Source organism: Pseudonaja textilis, chromosome 1 (assembly GCF_049901715.1).
Source record: "Pseudonaja textilis isolate UNSWEBS1 chromosome 1, rPseTex1.2, whole genome shotgun sequence".
In the NCBI taxonomy this organism is placed as follows: domain Eukaryota; kingdom Metazoa; phylum Chordata; class Lepidosauria; order Squamata; family Elapidae; genus Pseudonaja; species Pseudonaja textilis.
The window spans coordinates 22,377,003-22,399,900 of record NC_141990.1 but is presented as its reverse complement, the minus strand read 5'-3'; the positions used below and the strand labels follow the sequence as shown (position 1 = coordinate 22,399,900).

Below are 22,898 nucleotides of genomic sequence, written 5' to 3'. Positions count from 1 at the left end.
TCGTATTTCAACGCATTAAACTCTCCAGACGTACCTCTGACTGGACTAGGAGACGTTTGCACACGCAAGAAGCCGGGCCTCACAGTTAATTGCCGCAAAGTCCCAATTTGCAGGATACTACAGCTGCCGCCAATTGAGTCCCCAAAGTAAAAGGAAACGGTCCCACAGCTGCGCTTGTAAGACTTGCGCCGGTGGGTGGCCTGAGACCTCGACTGTTCTGATTGGTGGAGGGCTGCAAAAATGCGGAGGGACGCCTTCCCAATTTACTGTGGCGGTTAAGGCGGGAAAGGAGACCCATTGCTCCAGCTGCTTTTTCGGAAAGCCACGGAGATGAGGCGAAATGGCGAGCGATACTGGCGGGATAATGGGAGCAGTCTGCCAGGAGGAGAAGTCACCGGGATGGGAGATATCGGGGTGAGCCGAAGGAAGAGGTTTCGTGGTGTCCTTCGCCCTTCCTTCACGGCTGCCGCCACCCTCGCAGCTCGCGCCTTTCGATGAAGTCGCGAAGGAAGAAGAAGAGCGGCTTATGCCGACCCGTTAGTTCAGCTTTGGCGGGGATGGAGGCCCACTAAAAGTGGTTTGGAAAATGGATAACTCTCGGGGTTGCTTTGTGTCAGGCTCCCATACCTATATACAAGTCGCTAGCTGGCCTTGAAGCGGGTTTTTTGTTTGTTTTTTGTGGCCCAAATCTGGTAGTTTATCTCAAGTCACATTTTGGGGTAGTACTAGGATTGAATCCTGGGTTCTTCTGATGTTTTGCTGGCCCTTCGTTGCTCTAAATTATTTTATCTATTTCACACCAAATATGTATGGACACATAATGTTGGTTTCTTGGACTGTTCAGACTGCATGGGTTTTCACATATTAAAATGCCTAGAGTTCCCAAACACTGTAGTGCTAATTCATAACCAAAATTTACAAACCATAGTTAGTGGACTCTTTGCCTCCTAAGCAAAAACTGAACTAATGACATTAAAGCTAATATATGAGTTGACCAATGTTTCTCCTTTCTTCACCCAAATTGAAGTGAATGTGCTTTATAGCAAAATATGTAATCTCTTTCAACTTTTGGGTTATACTTCTTGATAATTTTAAATATGTAGTTTTATTGTAATTTACTATTGAAGCCAAATGCAAAATATACAGTATAGCAATGATAAAATTTTACATGATTGGCTCAGTAAATAAAATAGGATGAATTACCACTAATTAGAGATTAAATTAGGAATTTAACTAAACACTGTGAAAGCAGTCTGTTTCCTCAATCCTGATTCAAAAAAATAGGGATTATATAGTAATAAATACATTGAATTGGTATCTGCAATGTATTCTGGTATTGTATAAACTACAAACAGTTTATCCAAAGGTAAAACATTTAACAAATATTAAGTTCATTTTATTGGTAAATTCATTAAAGGCTAACAATCATACAAACCTCAAGATAGATTTGGTTTTGGAAGAGATTAATACTACGTTTAGTATATTCTTATGTTCATTCTTCCAAGTCTTACCAATGGTTGGGTCACCGTATGCAGAATATTACTGGTGACAAAGGAGTGTTGAAAGAAGTAATCCGAGATGGCTCTGGTGAGACAGTCCCTCCTGATTCATCAGTATTAGGTAAAGTAGTTGCTTGATTTGTTGTGGTTTTAGGGTCTATCAAATATTGATATTGTGTGGTATCTATTTTTCCTTATTTAAGAGCTGGAGAAGGAAGACTAAAATATATTTTAATTAGCAAGTGGATCATATTTTTAAACTATTTGTACCATATGTTCTGAAAAATTAGGCAAATGATCATCATTAATTATATTTTTATGCTTCTAAGAGGCTACAGCTGCACTGTGCTTTAGATTCAAATGTAAAAAAAATGCCAGAATACTCACATAGCACCTGTGTAACAGTACAGGTAAGCTAATAATATTAAAATATATGTGCCTTTGTAGAGAACACAATAGGGGGATTAATTTATCAAATGTGTTTGAGAAGGTTGACTGCAATGGTATGAGAAGTGATAACAAGTAAAATTGAGGAGTGACTGTCCAGATTTTTAATTCCTCAGCAGGAATGTGGGAAGAAAAGTTTATTGAATTAATGTGTGTATAATAAAGCTAATACCCTTCATTATGGACTATTTTGCTTGAATATGGAATTCAGTTGGTTATTGAATGTGATAACAATATATAAGGCAAGTAAACCATACAGAAACAATAAAAGAATGCTTAGTAAATGATTTCACATTGAGTAGAAAGTAGGCAAAGATATGTTCTTAGTTGTTTACAAATTTGTAGATATATAAGGAATGTTTCTGATAATGGAGTGTTATCAGCTGGGACCGAGAATGATTTACAGGAAACATTACATTGCATGAAGCAGTGAAGAGATGGATCTGAAAAATAATGCATCAAAGATTATTGTTTGAGAGCCAGTCTGGTGGGGTAGTTAAAGTGCTAGCCTACAGATCAGGAGACTGGATTCTAGTCCTGCCTTACACATGAAAGCCAGCTGCGTTACTTGGGACAGTCGCTCTCTCTTAGCCTAACCCATCTCATAGGGTTGTTGTTGTGAGGAAAATAGGAGGAGAAAGTATTTATTTTATTTATTTATTTTATTTGTCAGTCGCTTACAAGATAATAGATATAAGTATAAACATGAGTAAGAATACAGAAATAGGTACGAATAAATGGGGACAATAGGACAGGGATGGTATGGTGCACTTATGCACGCTTCTTATAGTAGTATAACATATATTTGCTCCTTTGAGTTATTTATAAAGGAAGGATAAACAATTGAAATACTATACTGTACTTGATAAGGAAAGCTGAATGAGTGAGTATTCCATTTCATAGAGCCTGTGACCCCAAAACTATAATAAATCATATGACAAGAAAAACTAGAATAAAATATGAATTAGTATCCCTTGGTAAAATGTAAAGGTAAAAATAAAGGAGGAAAAATGCATGAAGAATCTTACAAACAAATGCTCATAGGACGGCTAGTGATTAGTGAATAGTCCATTAGGAGGAATGTATGTGTGGAATAAAGTAAAAATGACAGTATATACATGTTTCTGTCTATATGCATATATGGAAATAAGCATATGAAGAAACAAAAGATGACTGCAGTGGGAATGGAATACTTATGAAAAGTGTGTAGAAAAAGCTTCAGATGTGAGATTAAGAATAAATGGGTACTGAATGAATGTGAATTAAGTACAAAATCGAGTAGTAGGTACTTTGAAGTGTTTGGTCATATAAAGAGAATCTAAGAGGTTGAAATCACAAACAAAAAGAAAGGGGAAGATCAAAAAAGTTGTGGTTGGATGGAGTTGATGTGAGATTAACAAAAAGTGTCAAGTTTAAAGAACAAGACATAGTGTTTGAAGTATGCGTGGATATAGCAGAAACAAGATGGTTTGCAAGAATATAAAGTTTTGGAGAAGTATAATGAGTGTTGGTATAAAAGGCATTTCTTTTCATTTTTATGTCTTTCTTTGTCTTTGTTTTAATATTTCTACACTTTGCATAACACCATATTCTGCATTCCAAAAGGGAAAAATGTAACAGATAATATGTTCCTTGATTAAAGAATTTAATACAATGCCAAGCATCAACAAACTTCAAAGAAAACATAGCAAAATTATTCCTAAGGACATTTATACCAGTGAAATTAATATGTTCAATGTTTCTCAATGAAATTTATTTTGTCTCCTCTGATTCTGTTTTTTTCAGTGAAATTTTCAGGGTATTTAGAACACATGGACAGACCCTTTGACACAAATTGGTTCAAGAAAAACCCCAAACTCATGAAACTTGGTGAAGGTGAGTGAAGGATACGTGACTTAGTGGATATAAATATTTGAGTTTAATCAGTAAATGCTTACGTAGATATCTGATCTAAGGCCTTATAACTATTTATCCTCGGCGTGATCTCTATTGTCACGTCTTGAATTATTTCCTGTTACCTCTGAGCAAACTAGTTTGCCATGTGCTCTTTTGCCGTTTCTGTATTTTCTGCATGATTTTCCTTTGTTCAAAACAAACAGTAACACAGTATGGAAATTCTGGAAATAAGAATTTTTGTTTTGCTTTCCTAGATATTACTCTGAGGGGTTTGGAAATTGGATTACTCACAATGAGAAAAGGAGAGTTGGCAAGATTTCTCTTCAAGCCAAATTATGCTTTTGGAACTTTGGGTTGTCCTCCTTTGATTCCCCCCAATTCCACAGTCTTGTTTGAAGTTGAGCTTTTGGACTTTTTGGACTCGGCAGAATCAGATAGGTTCTTTGACCTGCCTCCTGTGAGTTATCAAGTTCATATCTAATAGTCTGTATTAGTACTGTTCAATTACATCTTCTGAAATTAGAGGTTTTGAACTATAATTTGTATGGCAGTACTCCTTGTGGAACTATTTTTTACAAGTAAGCTGCTCAGCGTCACTTCAAACCATGAGATGAGCAGCTAAATGTTACACTGAGAAGCTGTTGAAGTTGGAAATTACTCTCTGCCATGACTATAGGAAAAGTGAGAGCAATAGAATTGGAGGTAGCACTTGAAGGGTCAAAATAATAAATAAAGCAGTTTTCCTGCATCGGACCTATTAAAAAAAATCAACTGCCATTTTCTTTTTTTTTTCTGATATTGAAAGATGTCGATATAATTTCTGTTACAGAAACTTTTGTAAATCTTTTTAACATTTTGCTTTTTGTAAACTTTTTAATATCTTGAACTTTAATAAAGTTTTTTTAAAAAAAATTTAAAAAACAACAGCCTTGTTGGTCTAACATTCAATCTAAGAATGGGTGGATCTTGGCAGTTTTCTTTTCATGCATATTTAGTGCTTTCTTGTTTGTTCTTAAGTTCTTTCCACATTATTTATGAAGAAAAATGTTGATTTTGATAGCACTAAGAAAAACGAGCCAAACAAAATTATCCCCTATTTCTAGCCAGGATACAAGAACGCCAACCATACATAGTGTCAAATCTTTGTATTTTCTTTTTCATTTATCTATAGGGAATGTAGCTGGAGGAGAACAGGTTAATGAGAAATAAGTAATAAATTACAGATAATCCTTGATGTTTGTTAGCTTTGCTGCTGCTATTGAGTGATCATACTTTTCAGTTTATGGAATTGCCCTAAATGGGCATTTACAATTACTCCTTGGGTTACAAATACTCATTCAGTGACCATTCATATTACAATAGAGAGCATTCCATCGTCTAGACAAGACCCTCTCCTGTGTCCACAGTATCACCGAACTTCTGATAATGGGAAATAATTAAAAGGGGTCCTAGAATTTGGGCAGATTTGTAGTAGGAGAGGCAGTCTTCTTAAGTCATTTAGGACTTTAAAGAAACTGACATGTAGTTTTCCAGCATAACAATTTTAGCTGAAATTAATAATTTAATTTCATCATTATTGGGAGTAGTTTCTAACTAGATTGTTGCTTCTCTGCATAGGAGCAACAGGATAAATTTCCACTGGAGAAAATTATAAAGGTAGCAGAAACAGAACGTGAATTTGGCAATTACCTCTTCCGTCAAACACGTTTCATGGATGCCAAGGAGAGGTACAAGCGGGTAAGTAACATTCATGGAATAGGGGAATGAATCATAAGCTACATCTAGAAATTTAAAATCGTATCCTGCATAACAATCTTCTCTTCCTATCCACACCAAAATGTGAATAATTTTAAGCCTATGAAGTCCTAGTCTGTATCAACAGAGGGATAGTATCAAGATCACAAGAAGTGATAGTACAGCTCTATGCAGCACATGTGGAACCACATTTGGAATACTGCATTCTGGTTGCCATGATACAAAAAAGATACCAAGACTCTAGAACAGGGGTGTCAAATAGTTCTAGTTCCACTGGGTGATTGGACCATTCATTCCTTCTAATGAAGTGATCGTGAGAAAAAATAGTGGGATCCACTTGGGCTCCTTAATAGAAGGTAGGATAAAACCCTTAATAAATAATACATAAACCTTTATTTGAATTGTCTCTCAAGTCAGCATCCTTTTTCCCCAACACATATGGCAGTCAGTGCATTTGTCTAACGAGCATTTCCAGCATTTCTCTATCACATTTTTCTTCCTCTAAGCTCATTTTTTTATCTCTACTCACCAGGCCTCTTCAGTACTCAATCGTATATGTGCTAAGGAGACTGAAAAAGACAAAGTTGATGCTGCCAGGCTTCTGGTCTTCCTGAACTTATCTTTTGTTTGCTTGAAGTTGGAACATCCAGATCGAGCCTTAGCCTATGGCAAAAAAGCCTTAGAGCTAGATGAAAAGAATGCTAAAGCCCTCTTCAGATGTGGCCAGGTAAGGAGGGTATTTCTTCCCATTTTGCATATCTTGCAGAATTCTGAGGTGTTTTTTTTTTTTATTAAGTCAGACTAGCTTTGCTTCCTGCTTGGAAATTGTTAGGGCAGGTTTGGGTAATGGAAACCGTGAACTAAGCCTATAATTTGCTAAGAGTATTAAAATGTTTCAGCTTCCATCATCATCATCATTTTACAGTAATTATTTGGTATTTCATATTATAAATTGACTATAAAGACCACTGAAATTTGTACAACAATCCTCATTTTAGCTCTAAAATAGGTTGTGAAAAGTTTCTCAGTTTTATTCACCATGAGATACTTATACAGTGAATGCCATCAATATACGAAGAGATTTAAAGCAAATAATTTTAACAGTAAAATATAATTTTATGGAAAATCTACTTTATTCTTTACAAATTACATTCTAGTATGTGATGTCTAATTCTGCTTTGCTTTTCTTATACAGAAATCTCAGATTGAAAATTATGTTAATATCTTCTGTTTCTAATATAGTTAACATTTGGTGACCGGAAGCCAAACAAAAATAGTTAGGCAATGATTTAAATTACATATCATTATAATCCACAGTTTATTAAAAAATTCTTACTTAAATACAATTTCTGGGAAACCAGTTAAACCATAAATCATGATTTACAAACCACAATAGTTAGATTTACACAATGTTAAACCCATCTTTTAAAAACAGGTACTAATATGGAGACTATGGATGCTAAGTGACTGTAGATCTGTGCTTTGCTTGTAAATGTTTCCTATTTGACATAGGTAAACAAATGGTTCGAAGAAAGATTTCTAGGCTAGAGAGTGTGGGAAGAAATCTCATCAATTTGACTTTGACAGATTGTTGTGTTGTGTTTGACTATGTGCTATTTTATGATGTTCCCCCTCCCCACATTGCCTAGCTTTCATTCTCTTATGTGTCTGCAACATGCTGTCAAAACTGATAATAGTCCTAAAATGTCCATAATATGAACTTCTTGCTTACAATCAATAAGGCAGAATTGCAAATAATTCCAGCTTGCTCTATGAACCTGGCAAAAAAATAAAATCCTTACTTTGTTTTACCCTTCAAGAGAAGTGATCAAACTGCAATTGCAACATGTACCTTCTGTATTTCCAGGCATGCCTTTACTTGACAGAGTATGACAGAGCCCGAGAGTTTCTGGTCAAAGCTCAGAAAGAACAGCCCTTCAACCAAGATATTAATAATGAATTGAAAAAGCTGGCCAGGTGATAAGAGCACTTACTTGACTGCTATATTTTTGTAACAAATTAGCTGACTTGGATACTCATTCACTTACTACTTAGACTCATGATAATGGTTCAAATTTATGCCTTGTGGCTATTCAATCCTTAATATTCTTCTAATGATTAAACTATATTGGACTGAATAAGTGAGCATACCAAATAGGCAGAAATAGCAAGTTTGCTACAAAGTGCAGGTGGTACTCAACTTACAACCATAAGTGAACCCTGAGTTACAGTCATAAGTTGTGGCAGTTGTTAAATAAGTCGTCATTCCCAATTTTATGGCCTTTTTGTGGTGGTTGTGAAGCGAAACCTATTTTTACCAATGGATATTTTTACTGTTAACCAGCAAAAAAAAAAAAAAAGGCTGAAAATTATAGTCACAAGCTGGGCCCTGCAAATGACCATAAATGTAAGCCAGTTACTGAGCATGTACAGTGCGATCACGTGGCTGCATCGACATGATGTGTGGCCATCAGAACTTTGAATCCAGGTCATAAGTTGATCTGGGGAGGTCCATCATAACTTCAAATGGTCGTTAAGTGACAAGTTGTTAATTGAGAAGTACTTGTAGGTTAAGTCTGTGGAGATGATGAAGCCTATTGAAACACTGATCAAATGCCAATAAAAAAATCTGTTTCAGTTGTCCAGAGCTTAGAAATGCTGCTCTTACGATATGGGAAAGTTTCCCCATCCTTCTGAAGCTCCCCATTTGTTTCTTTAGATGATTTCCCTCTCTGTTCTTTGCTAAGTGCAGGTTCACTTGGTTTTTTTTTTTTTTCTGGATAACATACAGCTGGAAAAATGCCTTTATTTGGAGAGACTAAAATCCATTTTCCCCACTTTAATGCTAACTTTCTAGCCTTTCAACAGAATGCTAGGAGAATTTCACTGGTTCTTTCAGCTAAAGGGGTTTGCAAACCTACTCAAAAAAGAACAGGAATGGTTTTGGTTGGCTTTTGACACAACTGGCTTCTTTGTTTAGCAAATTATTTTGCTTCTGCTTTACAAATATTGAGTGTCTTCTGGAATTTCAGGTTTAAAAGGTCATTTATCAAGGAATCATTTTATTGGCCACTAGAAATGTATTAATACAATTTAAATGATGCACAACATACTCAACTATTAAATTACTAAAATAACTTTAATTGATATAAACAATAAAGATAATATAAATGATAATAACATACTAAATTAATGGTGCATAAGCATACCATCGTGCTTACCGTCCCTGTCCTATTGATTCTTTTTATTTTTCTTATATGTATCCATTTCATGTATTCATAACTATATTTATACTTATACCTATTATCTTGTAAGCGATTGACAAATCAAATAAATAAATAATGTTCATTATATTCAGCTGGAAACCTCTTGTGACTCCTGATGAGTATTGCATTATAGTCAGTCTGATTTTAAGATTCATTAAACTAAGTGCAAAACCTGACAAGGTGCAGTTATTGATGTTATTAGCCACGCTCACAGAGTTCTGTAGTTCCAGAGTAAATAGTTGCATGTTTAAACTTTCAAAATGTCTGCTTTTTAAAAACAAATTGATGGCACCCCAATGCTGAAACCATTTGCTTTAACTTTCAGCTGTTACAGAGATTACATGGAGAAAGAGAAGGAGATGTGCTGTAAAATGTTTGCCTCACTGAATTCTCATTCATCAAAAACAAACTTGGAAGGTAATAAGATTGCTCAGAGAGTTAGAGGTATTGGTCTTTATGTGATTCTGGGTTGCATCTTGAAGACTTACTCTCTTATGCATACACACATCTGCTTATGCAGGACATTTGCATAGATCAGACAGTGTCTTGCATGTCATTTATTTACTCTGTAGTTATTCAACTATTAGGCATAAATGTTGCTTTGCAACCAAATCCTTATCCCACCCACCTGCCATTCTATTTAAATGGCTGAAGTGTTAATCGCTCCTACATAAGAGTCCAACAGTGATTTCGTTTTTTATAGTTTCTCCAAATATAATTGGAAGTTGTACATTCTTGTTCGATAGTAATATTATCCATGACCATTTCCATAGTTTGCTGTAACTAAATCCCACTATAGACTAAGCATGTAGACTAGCTTAGGCATACTGGACAGTCATTGACCTTAATTTGCAAACTTTCATTACTGTTTTTTAACTGTGACAGTTTAAGCAATAATTCTGATACCTAAATTCTCTATTTGGAATCTAATAGTAAAAGTAGTTTTGGAGAGAAGGCAAGATAGTGCTAATGTTTTTTATTTAGAGGTTTTTTGTCTAAGTAAAATAATGTTTTGTATTTGAGCTTGACTCCTAGTAATTTTGTGGAAACCTGCTCATCTGTACTCCGGAGATCCTTTTTGATTGTGCAATTGCTGGGAGGGAATGAAAAAGATGAATTGGTCAAGTGATTCTCAGAATGGATGCAGGGTTTCTTCTTCCATGTTTTTTTTTCCTTTTTTAATCAGTTATGTGTAAAGAAGGCTTTAAATTTGAACCATTCAAATGAAATGACAAGATTTCAATATTGAAATTCCAACTTCATTGTGAAAGTCCCAGCACATAACATTTTGGAGGAAGGTCATATATTGCTGCTTTAAAAAAAAAATGAAATGGCAAATGCTACACGAGTGTATTTACAAGTATACAACAATGTATTTGGTTTGCATTTCTCAGATATTTTGAAAATAGTCATCCAGCGAAAGAACTGTGAACAAACTAGTGCTAAGTAGACTAAAGGTAAATTGAACTGGGTCTCAAGGACAAAATAAAACAGTGTTGGAGGGAAGGCTGCAACCCTGTAGTCCTTTAAGTTTAAAAAACAGCTTATTCAGGAACATGGAATAAAGACCACTTACTCTGAGTCTGTAGGACAACACCCAACTTACTCTCCTGTCCATTTTACCTTTTCACAGAATTTAAGGTACACATTTGCCTATTTAATAAGTAAGGGTTGAAAATGAAGTATGAAAACTGAGAGACAAGCTAGAAAGTCTTCTGAACCTCTCCATTACGTTACCACTGATGTTTTCCACCTGGATGAGCACAAAAAAGTGTGCAAACCTTTTTTCTCTCTCACTCTCCTGGGTACCATGTGAACAAAATTTGGACTGACAGTAATGCCTGTAGAGGTGGAATATGAACAGTCACTGCTGTCTGCTTGCTCTCCTCTTTTTCTTGTGGTGTAATATGGGACTGGCCACAAAAGGCACAGTCATCATTTTATATTTTCAATTGTTACTGAGTTCTATCTATTGGCAACTCAAAATAGTCTGGTCAGTGAACTTTTTCTTGCTGCATTGGGAGAGCAAACAAAAGACATTGGAACTATTTGCAGAAGTAATTGCAATCTTCACATTCTGCCTTGATGCCTTTCTTTTCTTTTCTTTTCTTTTTGCAGCAAGGATTGGGCCCACACCTGTCTTCTCCCTCTAAAATATTTTGCTACCCTATATACCAGTTATGCATTAATGGATGAGATTTCAAGTAAGGGGAGATGCAGGGGGAAGAAAAAGAATAATGATTTGCTTATTCAACCTCCCTAGGAGTTGCCAAAAAATGACTGCATTGAACATGTTTGCATATTCCTTTGCTTCTTTTCAGTGGGTGGAATGAAAGCGTTGACTTGTTGGGCTTATTTGCCACCATGATATATTTGGGAGGAAAAGGAGTGATTTCCTCAATGACTAATTTTATCTGTCTAGTACTAGAAAGATAGTAAGAAATGATAAAGGCATTTGTTTATAAATGCAGATATAGGGATCAGTAAGAGAACAGAGCTAGGAATAGCCCTCCATGTAACTTGCATGCCCGTTTTCAGACTATTCTAACCTTGTACCCTTTCCCTGCTTGGGTACAGTAGTAGTATAATAGAGCATTAACTATACTATTGGTTGTTTGATTGTCTCCTCTCATCTAGTTCCTTGCCTTTCCTTCAAAATAAAAGTATAATTAGACTTTCAATCCAGTGATTTAAAGACATGGGGTCTTGGTAACTTATTAATTTACAAAATTTCTGAAGCATGATCATTAAAATATTGTTTCTACAGTTTGACAACAAAATCAATTCACCGAGATTAAGTCATTATATGTTGGTAATTTCAGAATCTGGCGGTGCAGAAGAAAGCTGAACTTAAAACAGGAAGAAAACCATTTCATTTTACGTATGATGTATATTGTTTTTGTAATACATATATGGAAGAGCTATACTTCATTTGAAATATTCAAAGCGTGAATTACATGATTTTATATGCAAATAAGCACCATGTTTGCATAAGGATATTCTTATTAGTGGCATTATGTTGAAAAGAAGACTTGTTATAAAAGGAACTCTGTCTCCATTGAAACATATTGATAACTGATTACTTGGAGAGAAACTTATTTTCCCTATAATTTCCTGCCTTACCGGATTAGGTTCCTTAGGAGGATGTAAGTTTGAAAGTATTATGTTTTATGGTCGCTTGAAAATGCTCTTAAAGAGTGATATTCATGAGTTAGAAAAATAAATATGTCTTGAGAGAACTTTCCAGCATGTTTGGTGTCTATTCATTATCAAAATTCTTTTGGTATAAAGCATAGCAATTCAAAGGCTCTTATTTTTGCCTTACAAACACAATTAAGGGTTTTTGCCTAGGGCTTGAAGTGGTATGTAATAAATAGTGGTATGATACTATTTATTGTGGTTTTAAGCTGCCTTGAATGGGGCATGTTACAAATATAATAGATAAAATTTAATAGTATAACATCACAGATTTTTCTAGATATTTCAGCTTGGTGACTGACATGAACTTGTACATTAGCCTTGGTGGCATAGTGGTTAGAATGCAGTATTGCAGGCTAATTTTGCTAACTGCCGACTGACAGCAGTTGAGCAGTTTAAATCTCACCAGCTGAAGGTTGACTCAGCCTTCCATCCTTTCGAGGTTGGTAAAATGAGGACCCAGATTGTTGGGGGCAATAGGCTGGCTCTGTAAACCACTTAGAGGGGGCTGTAAAGCATGATGGAACAATATATGCCTAAGTGCTATTGCTATTAATGCTGTTGCTACATACAGTACTAGTATTGTATTGGGTTGCACTGGCAAAATGCAGTCATTTTAAAATGTATTTAAAAAGAATAGTGGGTGGGCATTAAATACATACACTTTGCTTTAAGCAGAATTGTGGGCATATTGTGGTAAATGCAGTGTGAAAATTAGTGGCAGCAGGTGGCAGCAAATCCCTTCCTAATTTATCTTTGCTCTAATATACTATATATTCTCAAATGTATTTACTTCCACATAAACTGGTTAAAATGCTTCAAAATATTGAATATATTGTGTGAATTTGTATCTGTTATCATTTAAACATGCTTGACCTATTTGATGATTTAATGGATTATTTTGAAGAACTACTTTGAATTTACAAAATATAGAATGCTGGACTGCATTAAAATTAGTAAGCTGATATGGAACTGAATTCCTCTCTAGTGGGGATTGATAGAAGAATGAAGGAAGAAGAACATTCATGATGGAATATTTTTGGGATTATTAGAATTTCTCTTCATTTTATATATTTAGTTCAGACTGTCTGAGGACTAACACTTCAAATTTATCATCCTAAAATACTGCAATATGATAATGTAGTATTGTGTCACCCTAATCATGCAGTTTCTCTCCCCCCTATCTGTTGGATATATCTAGAAAATTTCAGGAAGTATATATATAATACATAAACACACACACACACACACACAAAACAAGCATGCAACCATATTTAAAACTTCAATCTATTCAGCTGTAAGAATATTTACTTTGAAGTTTTTAAATTTAGTCCTCACCCCAATCAACATGAGCTTCAATTCTGTTTTATTTCTGCATGGAAGTTGCTTCATTGAAATTACATTTGTAACTTCTACAGAACAAATACCACATTTTTCTCTGGGAGAATTTATAGGGCTGTTGGAAGAATATGTATATGATGTTTTTTAAATGTCTGAAGCTAAGTTTGAGGAATTTAGATAGATTAGAGGGGTCAGTGATTAAAGACACAGAGCCTTTCAACTGGAAAGCTGACAGCTTGGGTTTGGGACCCAAGCACAGTGTGACAAGAGTGAGCTCCCATTATTTGCTCCAGCTCCTGCCAACCTAGCAGTTCAAAAGCATGCAAATGTGAGTAGATAAATAGGTACCACCTCAGTGGGAAGGTAACACTGTTCTGTGCGCCTCCGCATATAGTCATGCTGGCCACATGACCAGACAATACTGGCTTCCTCAACTCCCTCAGAAACAGAGATGAGCATTGCCCCCTAGAGTCAGACATGACTAGCAGGGGTGGGATACAACAGGGTTAACTACCGGTTCGGGATTTACGAGCTTCTCTACCTGCTGTGAGCCACACGCCTGTTAATCGTCATTAGCACGCTACTGCCGGAGAAGCAGCCTTTGAAACAGCCCTCTTTTCTTGTTTTTTTAAAGATCAGGTAAGAGCCCGGGTGGGCAAAAACATCAGCAGACATAGACCCGGTTCTATGTCTGCTGCTCTTCAGAGCTACCGGTTCTACAGAGGTGGACAGAACCGGTAGAAACCCACCCCGATGACTGTTTTTAAGGAAAAATATAAAATAAATACCTCACTTGATTCAGTTAGCTGTGGAATTGGCTACCAGAAAATACATCTTGAAGAAATTAATAGACAATGATAGAACAGCTTCATTAAACTTTGTGAGCTGTAGAACTGGCGATATTTATTAATTTTCTATCCCACCTTTATTTTCACAAATTACTCAAGATGGTGAACATATCCAATGCACCTACCTTCTAATTGTCCCGCAACAATAATCCTAAAAGATTGAGAGAAAATAAATATCTCATCTCCAAAAGGGGGGGAAGTATTACCCAAGAAACCACAAATGTGTTGCCTTGATCTCTATACAGGGCAAAGCCCTTCAACAGAATAGAAAGGCAAGAGTTTTGTGAGCCCTTGGAAAAGCATCCTGTTACAGGAGTGTGGGGTTGTTGCAAACAAATCATGCCAGACTTAGTTCCTTTGATAGGGTTATTAGCTTTGGGGAGATCAAGGGAATGCTGCAGACATAATATATCTCAACAAAGCTGACAGAATATCTCCTATTCTAAACAAAAAGGTAAATATAGATTAAAAGATATTATTGTTAGAGGGACTCACAATTGGCAGTAGGACTGCTCAAAGCATTCATTAATGTCTCAACTTCAACTTGGAGGAAAATATTGAGAGCAGTGAGTTGAAACGAAAAGGATGAAATTTCATAGCAAGGTAAAGTTCTGCATCTGGGAATAAAAACAGGTGAAAACATAGAATGGAGGACATGTAAAAGAGATCTGAATAATTGACCACAAGGTAAACATCTGCTAGCAGTGTGGTGCAGATTTTAGAAGCAAGTGCTGTTTTTTTCCTCTCTGCTATGCTCCCTGAATCCAACTATACTTGATGTGTATCCTATTACTAGGTGAGCAGGAAAGGTTGGAGGGGAAGAAGGAATAAGAAAGGAAACTCTCAATTCAAGGCTGGTACTAATAAACAAGTCTTTATTTCCTTCAAAAGAAACTAAACAACGAAGTAAGAAAAAGTACAAGACCAGAACAAAGGGAACACTCACGAGATTCAGCAAAGATATCATGACCTCTACATTATATAAAAAATAGATTGAGTTGTGAAAAGGCAAGAGATTCTCCCACAAAGCAGCTTTTGGAAACTTCAACCTCCTTTTCATCTACTTGGCCAACTGAGAAGGGCGATGTCCCTTTATCTTCTCTCTACTTTTCTTTATGGAATGAATTGTGTGTATATGAACAGGCATGCGTGTATACATATGCTGCTGCCTTCTTTGTGTAATCTTCAGTCTTTTGACTTCGTATCTAAAATCCTATATAGTCACATTTAGCAAACACACAAAATCCCTATCATAGAAAACAACTGCCCCGTTCTGTTTTATTCCGGTCTCCACTTGGAATATTGTCAGCAATTTGGGGTACTATTGTTCAGAAAGGACATTGACAAATAAAAGTGAGTTTAGCATGCAGAGAAGACCAACAAAGATGATGAAGGATCTGCAGATTAACTCATGTGCTGAATGGTTGAGGTCTGTCTAGCCTATCAAACAGAAAGTTTGGATGGGGTATGATAACTGTCTTTCAAATACTTGAGGGGTTGTCCCAGAGAAGAGAGGACTGACTTATTCACCAAAGCACCAGAAGGCAGGACAAGAAGTAATGGGTGAAAGCTTGTTAAAGAGAGATCCAACCTAAAAGTAAGGATTTTTTTCTGACAACATTTAATGACATAGATTGCCCCTCACCCCCGAGTTGTAGGGGTTTTGTCACTGGAGGTTTTCAAAAATAGACTGGACAACCATTTGATTAGGATCATAAAAGGGCCCCTGCCTTGAGCAGGAGGATTGGATTAAAAGACCTCTGAAGTCCCTTTCAACCCTATAATTCTGTGTTCTAGAGGAGAGCTAAGATGACAAAGGGTCTAGAAATCAAATAATTCATTAATTAAATTACTAAAGAATGTCATATGCTTAATCTTCAGAAGTGGTGTTTGAGAGGAAGTAGGATAGCAATCCTCAACTCTGGTTTCACATAGAAGAAGGAATGAATTTACTTTCTATTGCCCAAAAGAGTGGGGCTAGATGAAATACAGGGAAATAGATTCAAGGTAAGTATCAGGAGGAATTTACTGACAGCTGTCAAGTAGCGGAACAAGTTTCCTCAGGAAATGGTATACTCCCATGCACTGGAAATCCTCAAGATGGTCATGCTAGAATGGAATTTGCATTGAGTAGGGGATCAGATTTTTCCAACGGTGAGAACTGTTAACCAATAGAACAAAAGTTGTCTTTGGAAGTTGTGGGAGCTTCATCACTGGAGGCTTTCTAGAAGAGACTGGATTGCCATTTGTCAGAATTGATGCAGGGTCTCCTGCTTGAGTGGGGGGTTCGACTAGATGACCTAAAAGGTCCCTTCCAACACTTAATCTGTTAAAGATGCTTTCTAGGGTGTCTTCCAGCTGTTAAGATTCATACTATCCAAATGGTATATATAGTCCACCTTCCTTTAAGTGCACAGAGACAGGTGCTACATTGGAGGAGAGGGGAAATGTCTCCATTTTTAAAACAATGTATATTCTGCATGAAAGCCAATTTGGTTAGTGTATCAGGCTAGAAACTAGGAGATTGTGAGGAGTTCTAGTCCTACCTTAAGCACAATGCCAGTTGCATGACCTTGGGTCAGTCACTTTCTACTAACTCTAGGAAGGAGGCCATGGCAAACTACTTCTAAAAAAAAATCTTGCCAAGAAAACTGCAGGGACTTGTCCAGAGTCTCCAAGAATCAAATATGATTGAATGGAAAGAAAACATATATTCTATTCAGGAGTCTCCGACCTTGGCAATTTTAAGGCTTGTGGACTTCAACTCCCAGAATTCCTCCTCCAGTCATGTTAGCTCAGGAATTATGGGAATTGAAGTCCACAAGTCTTAAAGTTGCCAAGGTTGGAGACCTCTGTTCTATGTGGTATTTTCAGTTACATTTACTTTCTAGTAGTCAACATATATGCTAGCCACCACCTAGCAAAGCTTTCAAGCAGAAAAGATTCATTTTTTTTACAAAGTTAGTGTATTTTAATCATCTTGGCTATATGAATGCCTGAGGTCAGGTGTCTCCAACATTGGCAACTTTAAGCCTGGTGGACTTCCACTCCCAGCTTTGCTGGCTGGGGAATTCTGGGAGTTGAAGTCCTCCAAGGTTGGAGACCCCTGCTTTCAGTAAAGGCACCTATGTTGTGATTGTAACTTTCTTTCTGCCCTCACCTTTCATTGAGTTGGTAATGGAGATCAATGAAGGTGATTTGGGTCTGATCCTGCCCAATGGCTAGATTCTTATGAAGGCATGGTTCCCCATCCCAACGTAACTCCTGAGTTGAAATCAAGAAGGTGACCTTTAGCTTCTAACAGAAGACAACTCTTCCAACTGTTTCAATCTTTCCGCCTTTACTGCTTCTGAACAGAAAGACTTGGGCACATTTTCTCTGCTGCTTTGGTGTTATAGGCAGCTCAAAATTAAGGCAAGTGAAGAAGGAAGACGGTGACCTCTGGAATTCTGCTTTCTGCTGGGTTTCAGCTGTTTCCAACTGAAATTCTGTGAAGATGCCGGCTGGCACCTTTTAGCCTTCCTGAGATTTTCTTTTCTGGAGCGGGTATGTGAGGAAGAAGGGAAGATGGGAGGCTGGTTCAAATGTTCTTCTATGCCTGCTTTTGAGTTTATGTTGGCAAAGCCAGAGGAATGAATGCTGATTTAACTGGCAGTTGTTGTTCTGTGGCCAGGCATTATGAAAAGGGTTTCTGTCTCTTCTAGGTTAATGCTGAATGTTTTTCTTCTTAATATACTGTTCAGTTCATTATTAGCTGAAAGAAACTCTTTTTCAAACTTTTTTTTTTAAAGAACTCCCTTTTTTCCTTCTCCCAGTTCTCCAAAAATATATAAAAGTCCCTTCATAATTCTGGGAGCCGGGAAGTCCTGTGGACAGGAAGTGAGAAACCTGATGGTTGGTGTGATTTATACAGACATTCTTTTCTTCCCCAGTGAGCTGGAACAGAGGGCCAATGTGTCAGTTTGCGGCTGGCTGGCTGCAAACTTCATCTATTGTTGCTCCTTTTGTCCAGTCTACCAAGCAAGCCACTTTGGTTTCAAATTGATGAAGGAGGTGTTCTTTGAGCAAGGAATTCAGGCTAGAGTCCTGAAGAGTATGGCCACCTTCCCCTGTTTTTGCACCCAAAGAGATCTCTTCTCTTGACCCGCAAAACAGTGGTAGGTGGCTGTGTTACTATTGCTGTCTTGACTGTCTTTAGCACAGCTTTTCTCCCTTGTGCCTTCTGCTGATCAAACACATCTTCAAGAAGTTCTTGTTCTTTACAGGAATTACTCACCCCAGTCTTTTTGTCCTTGTCAGAGCCCTTTTTTCCCTCTGCCTCAGCAGTATTTAGGAAAAAACAAATGCCCTGAAATTCTTTCTTGTTAACCTTATTGAAAGAAATTATGAATCTGAGTTGATGGGAAAAAATGATAGAGCACATTATTTGCCTACAGGGAATCCAGAATTCAGCTCTCCACTTGGAATAAACTGGGCCAAAGTGTCTGACAAGACCTCTCCCAAAATCCTTGGAGAATCGCTGAGGTTGGAAAAGTCTGCGATAAACATTCATAGGCTCAAGTCCAGTAGGAAGTGGGGCAACCATACACATGTGAATTAATGTCCAGCAGACTCCTTACTTGACTTATCTGTTTCCTTGATTAGTTTTTTTAGAAACTTTTTCTTAAAGGAGACAAATAAGAAGTCGCAAAAGCCCAGGCTCTTCTTCCAGGCTTATCCTGCATTCTGATCTCATCTTTCTTTCTTTATTTCTCCAAAAGTTGGCCAGTAAACATGTCACTCATGGCTCTGTTTTGCCCCTAAAAAACTGCTGCACTAATTCCCATCTGGCCAAGTTTGTAAGCTGACCAATTATGAGTTGAAGTCCAACAAGGAAAAAAGGGTCTTAGCTCCATACTTCTGTAATTAGAAATCCCCCCACCATTTTTCCAACTAATCATCACTACAAAAACCCCCTACTTATCTCCTGCCCTGACCTCTAAGACTTCAGAGTGCTAGTCACATAGTCTCAAAAAAAGTTAAGAAAGGGCCTAAAGATCAGGTTTTAATTTCCAAGTCATATCTCAAAGCCAGTCTTCTGAACATATGGAATATGCATAACTCAGGCATGTTAAGTTCCGAAAGATTACCCAGGAAAAACTCTGCAATAATGGCAGCTCTATGATTGCATCTTCTCGAAGAGGAATGTAAACACAGCAATCCTCCCACACAGAGTACCTGAAAAAGAGCTAAAAGCCAATATCATGTTCCCTTCTACCATGTAATCTTTGTTCTAAAATTAAAGAATGATCCATAGATCAGGCTTGTGACTGATGGCAACTAACTGTTACTGATAATACTTACAGCCTGCAGACAAGGAAGTGTAGATGATTCCACTCATCCTTTAGAAATAAGCTAGTTAGAAAAGCAAGCCTAAAATATTTTCAAGCTAGTTTAGTTCAATACTTTTGCATGTGTTTGCAAAAAGAACTCTTTCTCAGGAAATGGCAGTATGTTTTATGATTCATTTATTGGCAATTGGCACTCTTAAGTTCTTGGTCTTGCTCTGAGCTGTCGTATGTGTAAATTGGGTTTTATTTTAACATCACTGGGTTTGAGGTGCTATGAAAGTGATGCCTCTGATGGGCTGCCCTTTGTGGTGAATTAAGGATCTTGAGGGTGCAGTTGTCATTGTTTGTCCTCATTTAGTGTTTTGCGACCTTGGTACCTTTAAGATGTGTAGACTTCAACTTCCAGAATATCATAGGTTACAGAGATCTTTAGTGTTTTTCCCCTTTCATACTTAAGAATCTTTGTAAAAGTATATAATAGCAAAGAATTTCAGACTCTTACCAAAAATGAAACTTTATGAGATACCTTGTAGATATAGAAAGATTGGGGCATAATTGATCATCTTCTACATCTTGCAGTGCAGGTCATTTTCTCGGTTGCCTGACCCTTTTCTGCTCTGTGCCTATACTTTTCCTTGCTTATGATCTGTACTGTATGATGTTTCTTGACTGAAAGGCCATATTTTCATGAGTTCTCTCTTTAATGGATTTTTGTTTGTATGTATGAACCCCTGGGCCAGCTTTATGTTAAGTAGACATCTTTAGTCTTTAATGGGGTTGCAGTTTCCCATGCAACACTGATGTGCAACCTATGGGCTTTCTTGGACTCACTGTGGCCAAGAGAACTTTTGTGCAGGTTCAGCTTGTGTGCCAGTTCCTTCCATTCCTGAATTGAAAAAGTCTTCAGATAGTCATTCATACATTGGTCATTCTTTAATTTGGATCATTCTAATGCAATCCACATATGCTTCCTCTGAAGATCATTCAGAATCTACAGTTGGTCTAGAACATAGCAGAGAAGTGGACAGTGATGGGTGTGCCCTGCTTTTCATGAGCAGCACCGGTTGCCATTTGACTTCTAGGTACAATTTAAGATGCTAGTTACCACCTATGAAGCCCTGAATGGGCCTAAAGGTGACTACTTGAGGGACCACCGGTCTCCATATGATTCTACTTGTCCAGTCAGGTCAGCTAGAGTGGGCATGCTCTAGATCTTGCCTACTAATAGCAATAGCAGAGTTATATAATGCTTAACAGTGCTTTACAGCTACCTCTAAGCATAAGCTGAGAGTCAGCATATTTCTCCCAAAAATCTGGGTCCTCAATTTTACCAACCTTGGAAGAATGGAAGACTGAGTCAACCTTGAACCAGTGAGAATTGTACTGCTGGCACTCAGCAGAATTAACCTGCAATACTGCATACTAACCACTATACCACCATGGCTCTTAGATGATAGGGTTGGCTTACAGACCTAGGAACCATGACTTCTCAGTGATTCTCACCCTGTGGAATGACACCCCCAGAGATTCATACCATCCCACCCTTCTAATCTTTCATAAACTGCTTAAGATCTGATTGTTCTTCCAGACCTTGGTCTAAAATGGGAGGCAAGCCGCTTTGGTTATTTATTGGATGCTCTGCGTTTGGTTTCAGTTAGCCATTATCTTCGTCCTCTTGATATGTTTTGTTTTCTTTTCATTTTTATCTGCAAGCTGCCCACAATCACTATGGCGACAGGCAGCCCTGAAGGAGAAATAGTAAACAAATAAATGAAGTCCATCTTTGTGCTTCTCATAACCTATGGACACACATGCGCAGACCCAGTCCTGCAAAGAGCAAAAGCTACATTGTTATTACCTTCCCTGGGCTTGAGGCCTGTTCTGGCAGCCCACCAGAGCTTGGAACTTTGAACCTGAACAAGAGTAAACAAACCACAGTGAAGACGGTCAGGCTGCTCTCCATCTCATGGACATTTTCCAGAGGTGTAAGCTGGATTAGTGTTTTGCAGAAAAATCAAGAGGCTTATGGCACCTTAAAAGACTAAGAAATTTACTTTGGCAGAACTCTGTGGTCCAGGAAAGCATGGCCCGTCATAAATCTGATGTGGCTGTACTAACTCGGCGTTTGACTTCTTCTCCAGAAGCTTGTTGTCTTCATAGCTTGCTCTGCTGCTTTGCTCAAACTTTGGCAGAGGAGAGGTAAACATGGCAGCAAGCCAGATTCTTGCAAACCTAGGTCATATTGTCTACAAGCAATTACACCCACCTTCTTGCTCAGTTGCAATTATGATCGCATAAGGGGAGGGAGTGGGCGAGCTTCTCTTGTCAGCTAAAGATCAAACACAGTGCATCCAAATGCTACTTATCTTGGAGTGAGGGATGGAACTCTTTTGCACAGGATATAATTGGAGGTGTCGTGTGTATGTCTTCCCTTCCCCTTTCACAAAATCTATTTTTAATAAGGCTTTCTTTCTTTTTTTGTTTCTTTTTCTGATGGCACTGCTTGAACACCCGATATTGTCAAGTTTTCTTTAAAAACATACTCTTTTTCCTTACAAGGTAGAGAGCAGGATTATCAACTAAACAGGCAATAGTATTTTGGTTTAACATATTAAAAAAAAAATCACTATGAATTCAGGTTGTGACCCACATTGGTGAATTAATTTGGGGGTGGTCATGGCCATGGCTGAAGAGGGGAAATTCTCTGCATTTTTAGGATGTTAAATAAAACAGAAACCGATCTCTCTGAAAATTGTTTCCTACCTCGTATAAAGTTAGACTTTTGATTTGTGTCTGCTGAAATATCAAAAGTTCTCTCATATTTTAAGTCCCCTAAAGTTAATGGTTCATGCTTGAAAGGGATGGGGAAACTCAAAGTCCCAACCCCAGTGAAGCCTCCCACTCTCCACTGACCACACCTTGAAAGGGCCAATGCCCCCAATTTGCCTAAAGACACTCAGTTCACTTAAAACTTGTTCATATTTTAAAAATGCGTACAAAACGGCAGACTGCGATGCCCCAAACAGTACAATCACCTTAAACAAACATGATTTAAATAAAACAACTAAAATTAACTCATTAAAGAGAAAACATATTACTCATTTTTATTCTGCTTCCTATTAGTAAATGGCATAGTAGGAATATACAGTTAAAATTAAATCCCCATTTAGAACTGGGAATGGGACAACTTGCCAGAGCCAACTTGCCACAGCCAACTTGCCATGGGACAACTCACTGTGGCACAATTTAACAATTCTATTTAATTATTTAAAATAAATAAACATTATTTTAATTTTTGCCATTCAATTTGATTCTGTC

The 22,898-nt window shown here is 37.4% G+C and overlaps 1 protein-coding gene across 2 annotated transcripts; it reads left to right on the top strand.

The window, feature by feature from the left end:
• Positions 1-29: 29 nt before the first annotated feature.
• FKBP6 (FKBP prolyl isomerase family member 6 (inactive)) lies at positions 30-12,097 on the top strand. 2 transcript variants are annotated; one of them, XM_026708460.2, is made up of 9 exons: positions 30-414; positions 1,506-1,620; positions 3,732-3,821; positions 4,097-4,299; positions 5,460-5,579; positions 6,130-6,324; positions 7,465-7,574; positions 9,189-9,280; positions 11,686-12,097. In XM_026708460.2, the coding sequence occupies exons 1-9, from the start codon at positions 331-333 to the stop codon at positions 11,709-11,711; spliced, it is 1,035 nt and encodes a 344-aa protein (XP_026564245.1). In that variant the 5' UTR covers positions 30-330; the 3' UTR covers positions 11,712-12,097. The 2 variants fall into 2 exon arrangements, with proteins under 2 accessions (XP_026564245.1, XP_087784616.1); XM_087928490.1 differs by lacking the exon at positions 11,686-12,097 and having other exon boundaries at positions 9,189-9,630.
• The last annotated feature ends 10,801 nt before the right edge of the window (positions 12,098-22,898 follow it).

Excerpts from the sequence above, each read along its gene's own strand:
- FKBP6 (XM_087928490.1), top strand. The coding sequence starts at position 331 with ATGAGGCGAAATGGCGAGCGATACTGGCGGGATAATGGGAGCAGTCTG. Across the intron at positions 415-1,505 it reads CCGGGATGGGAGATATCGGG|TCTTACCAATGGTTGGGTCA; the intron begins GTGAGCCGAAGG and ends CATTCTTCCAAG. Across the intron at positions 4,300-5,459 it reads GGTTCTTTGACCTGCCTCCT|GAGCAACAGGATAAATTTCC; the intron begins GTGAGTTATCAA and ends TTCTCTGCATAG.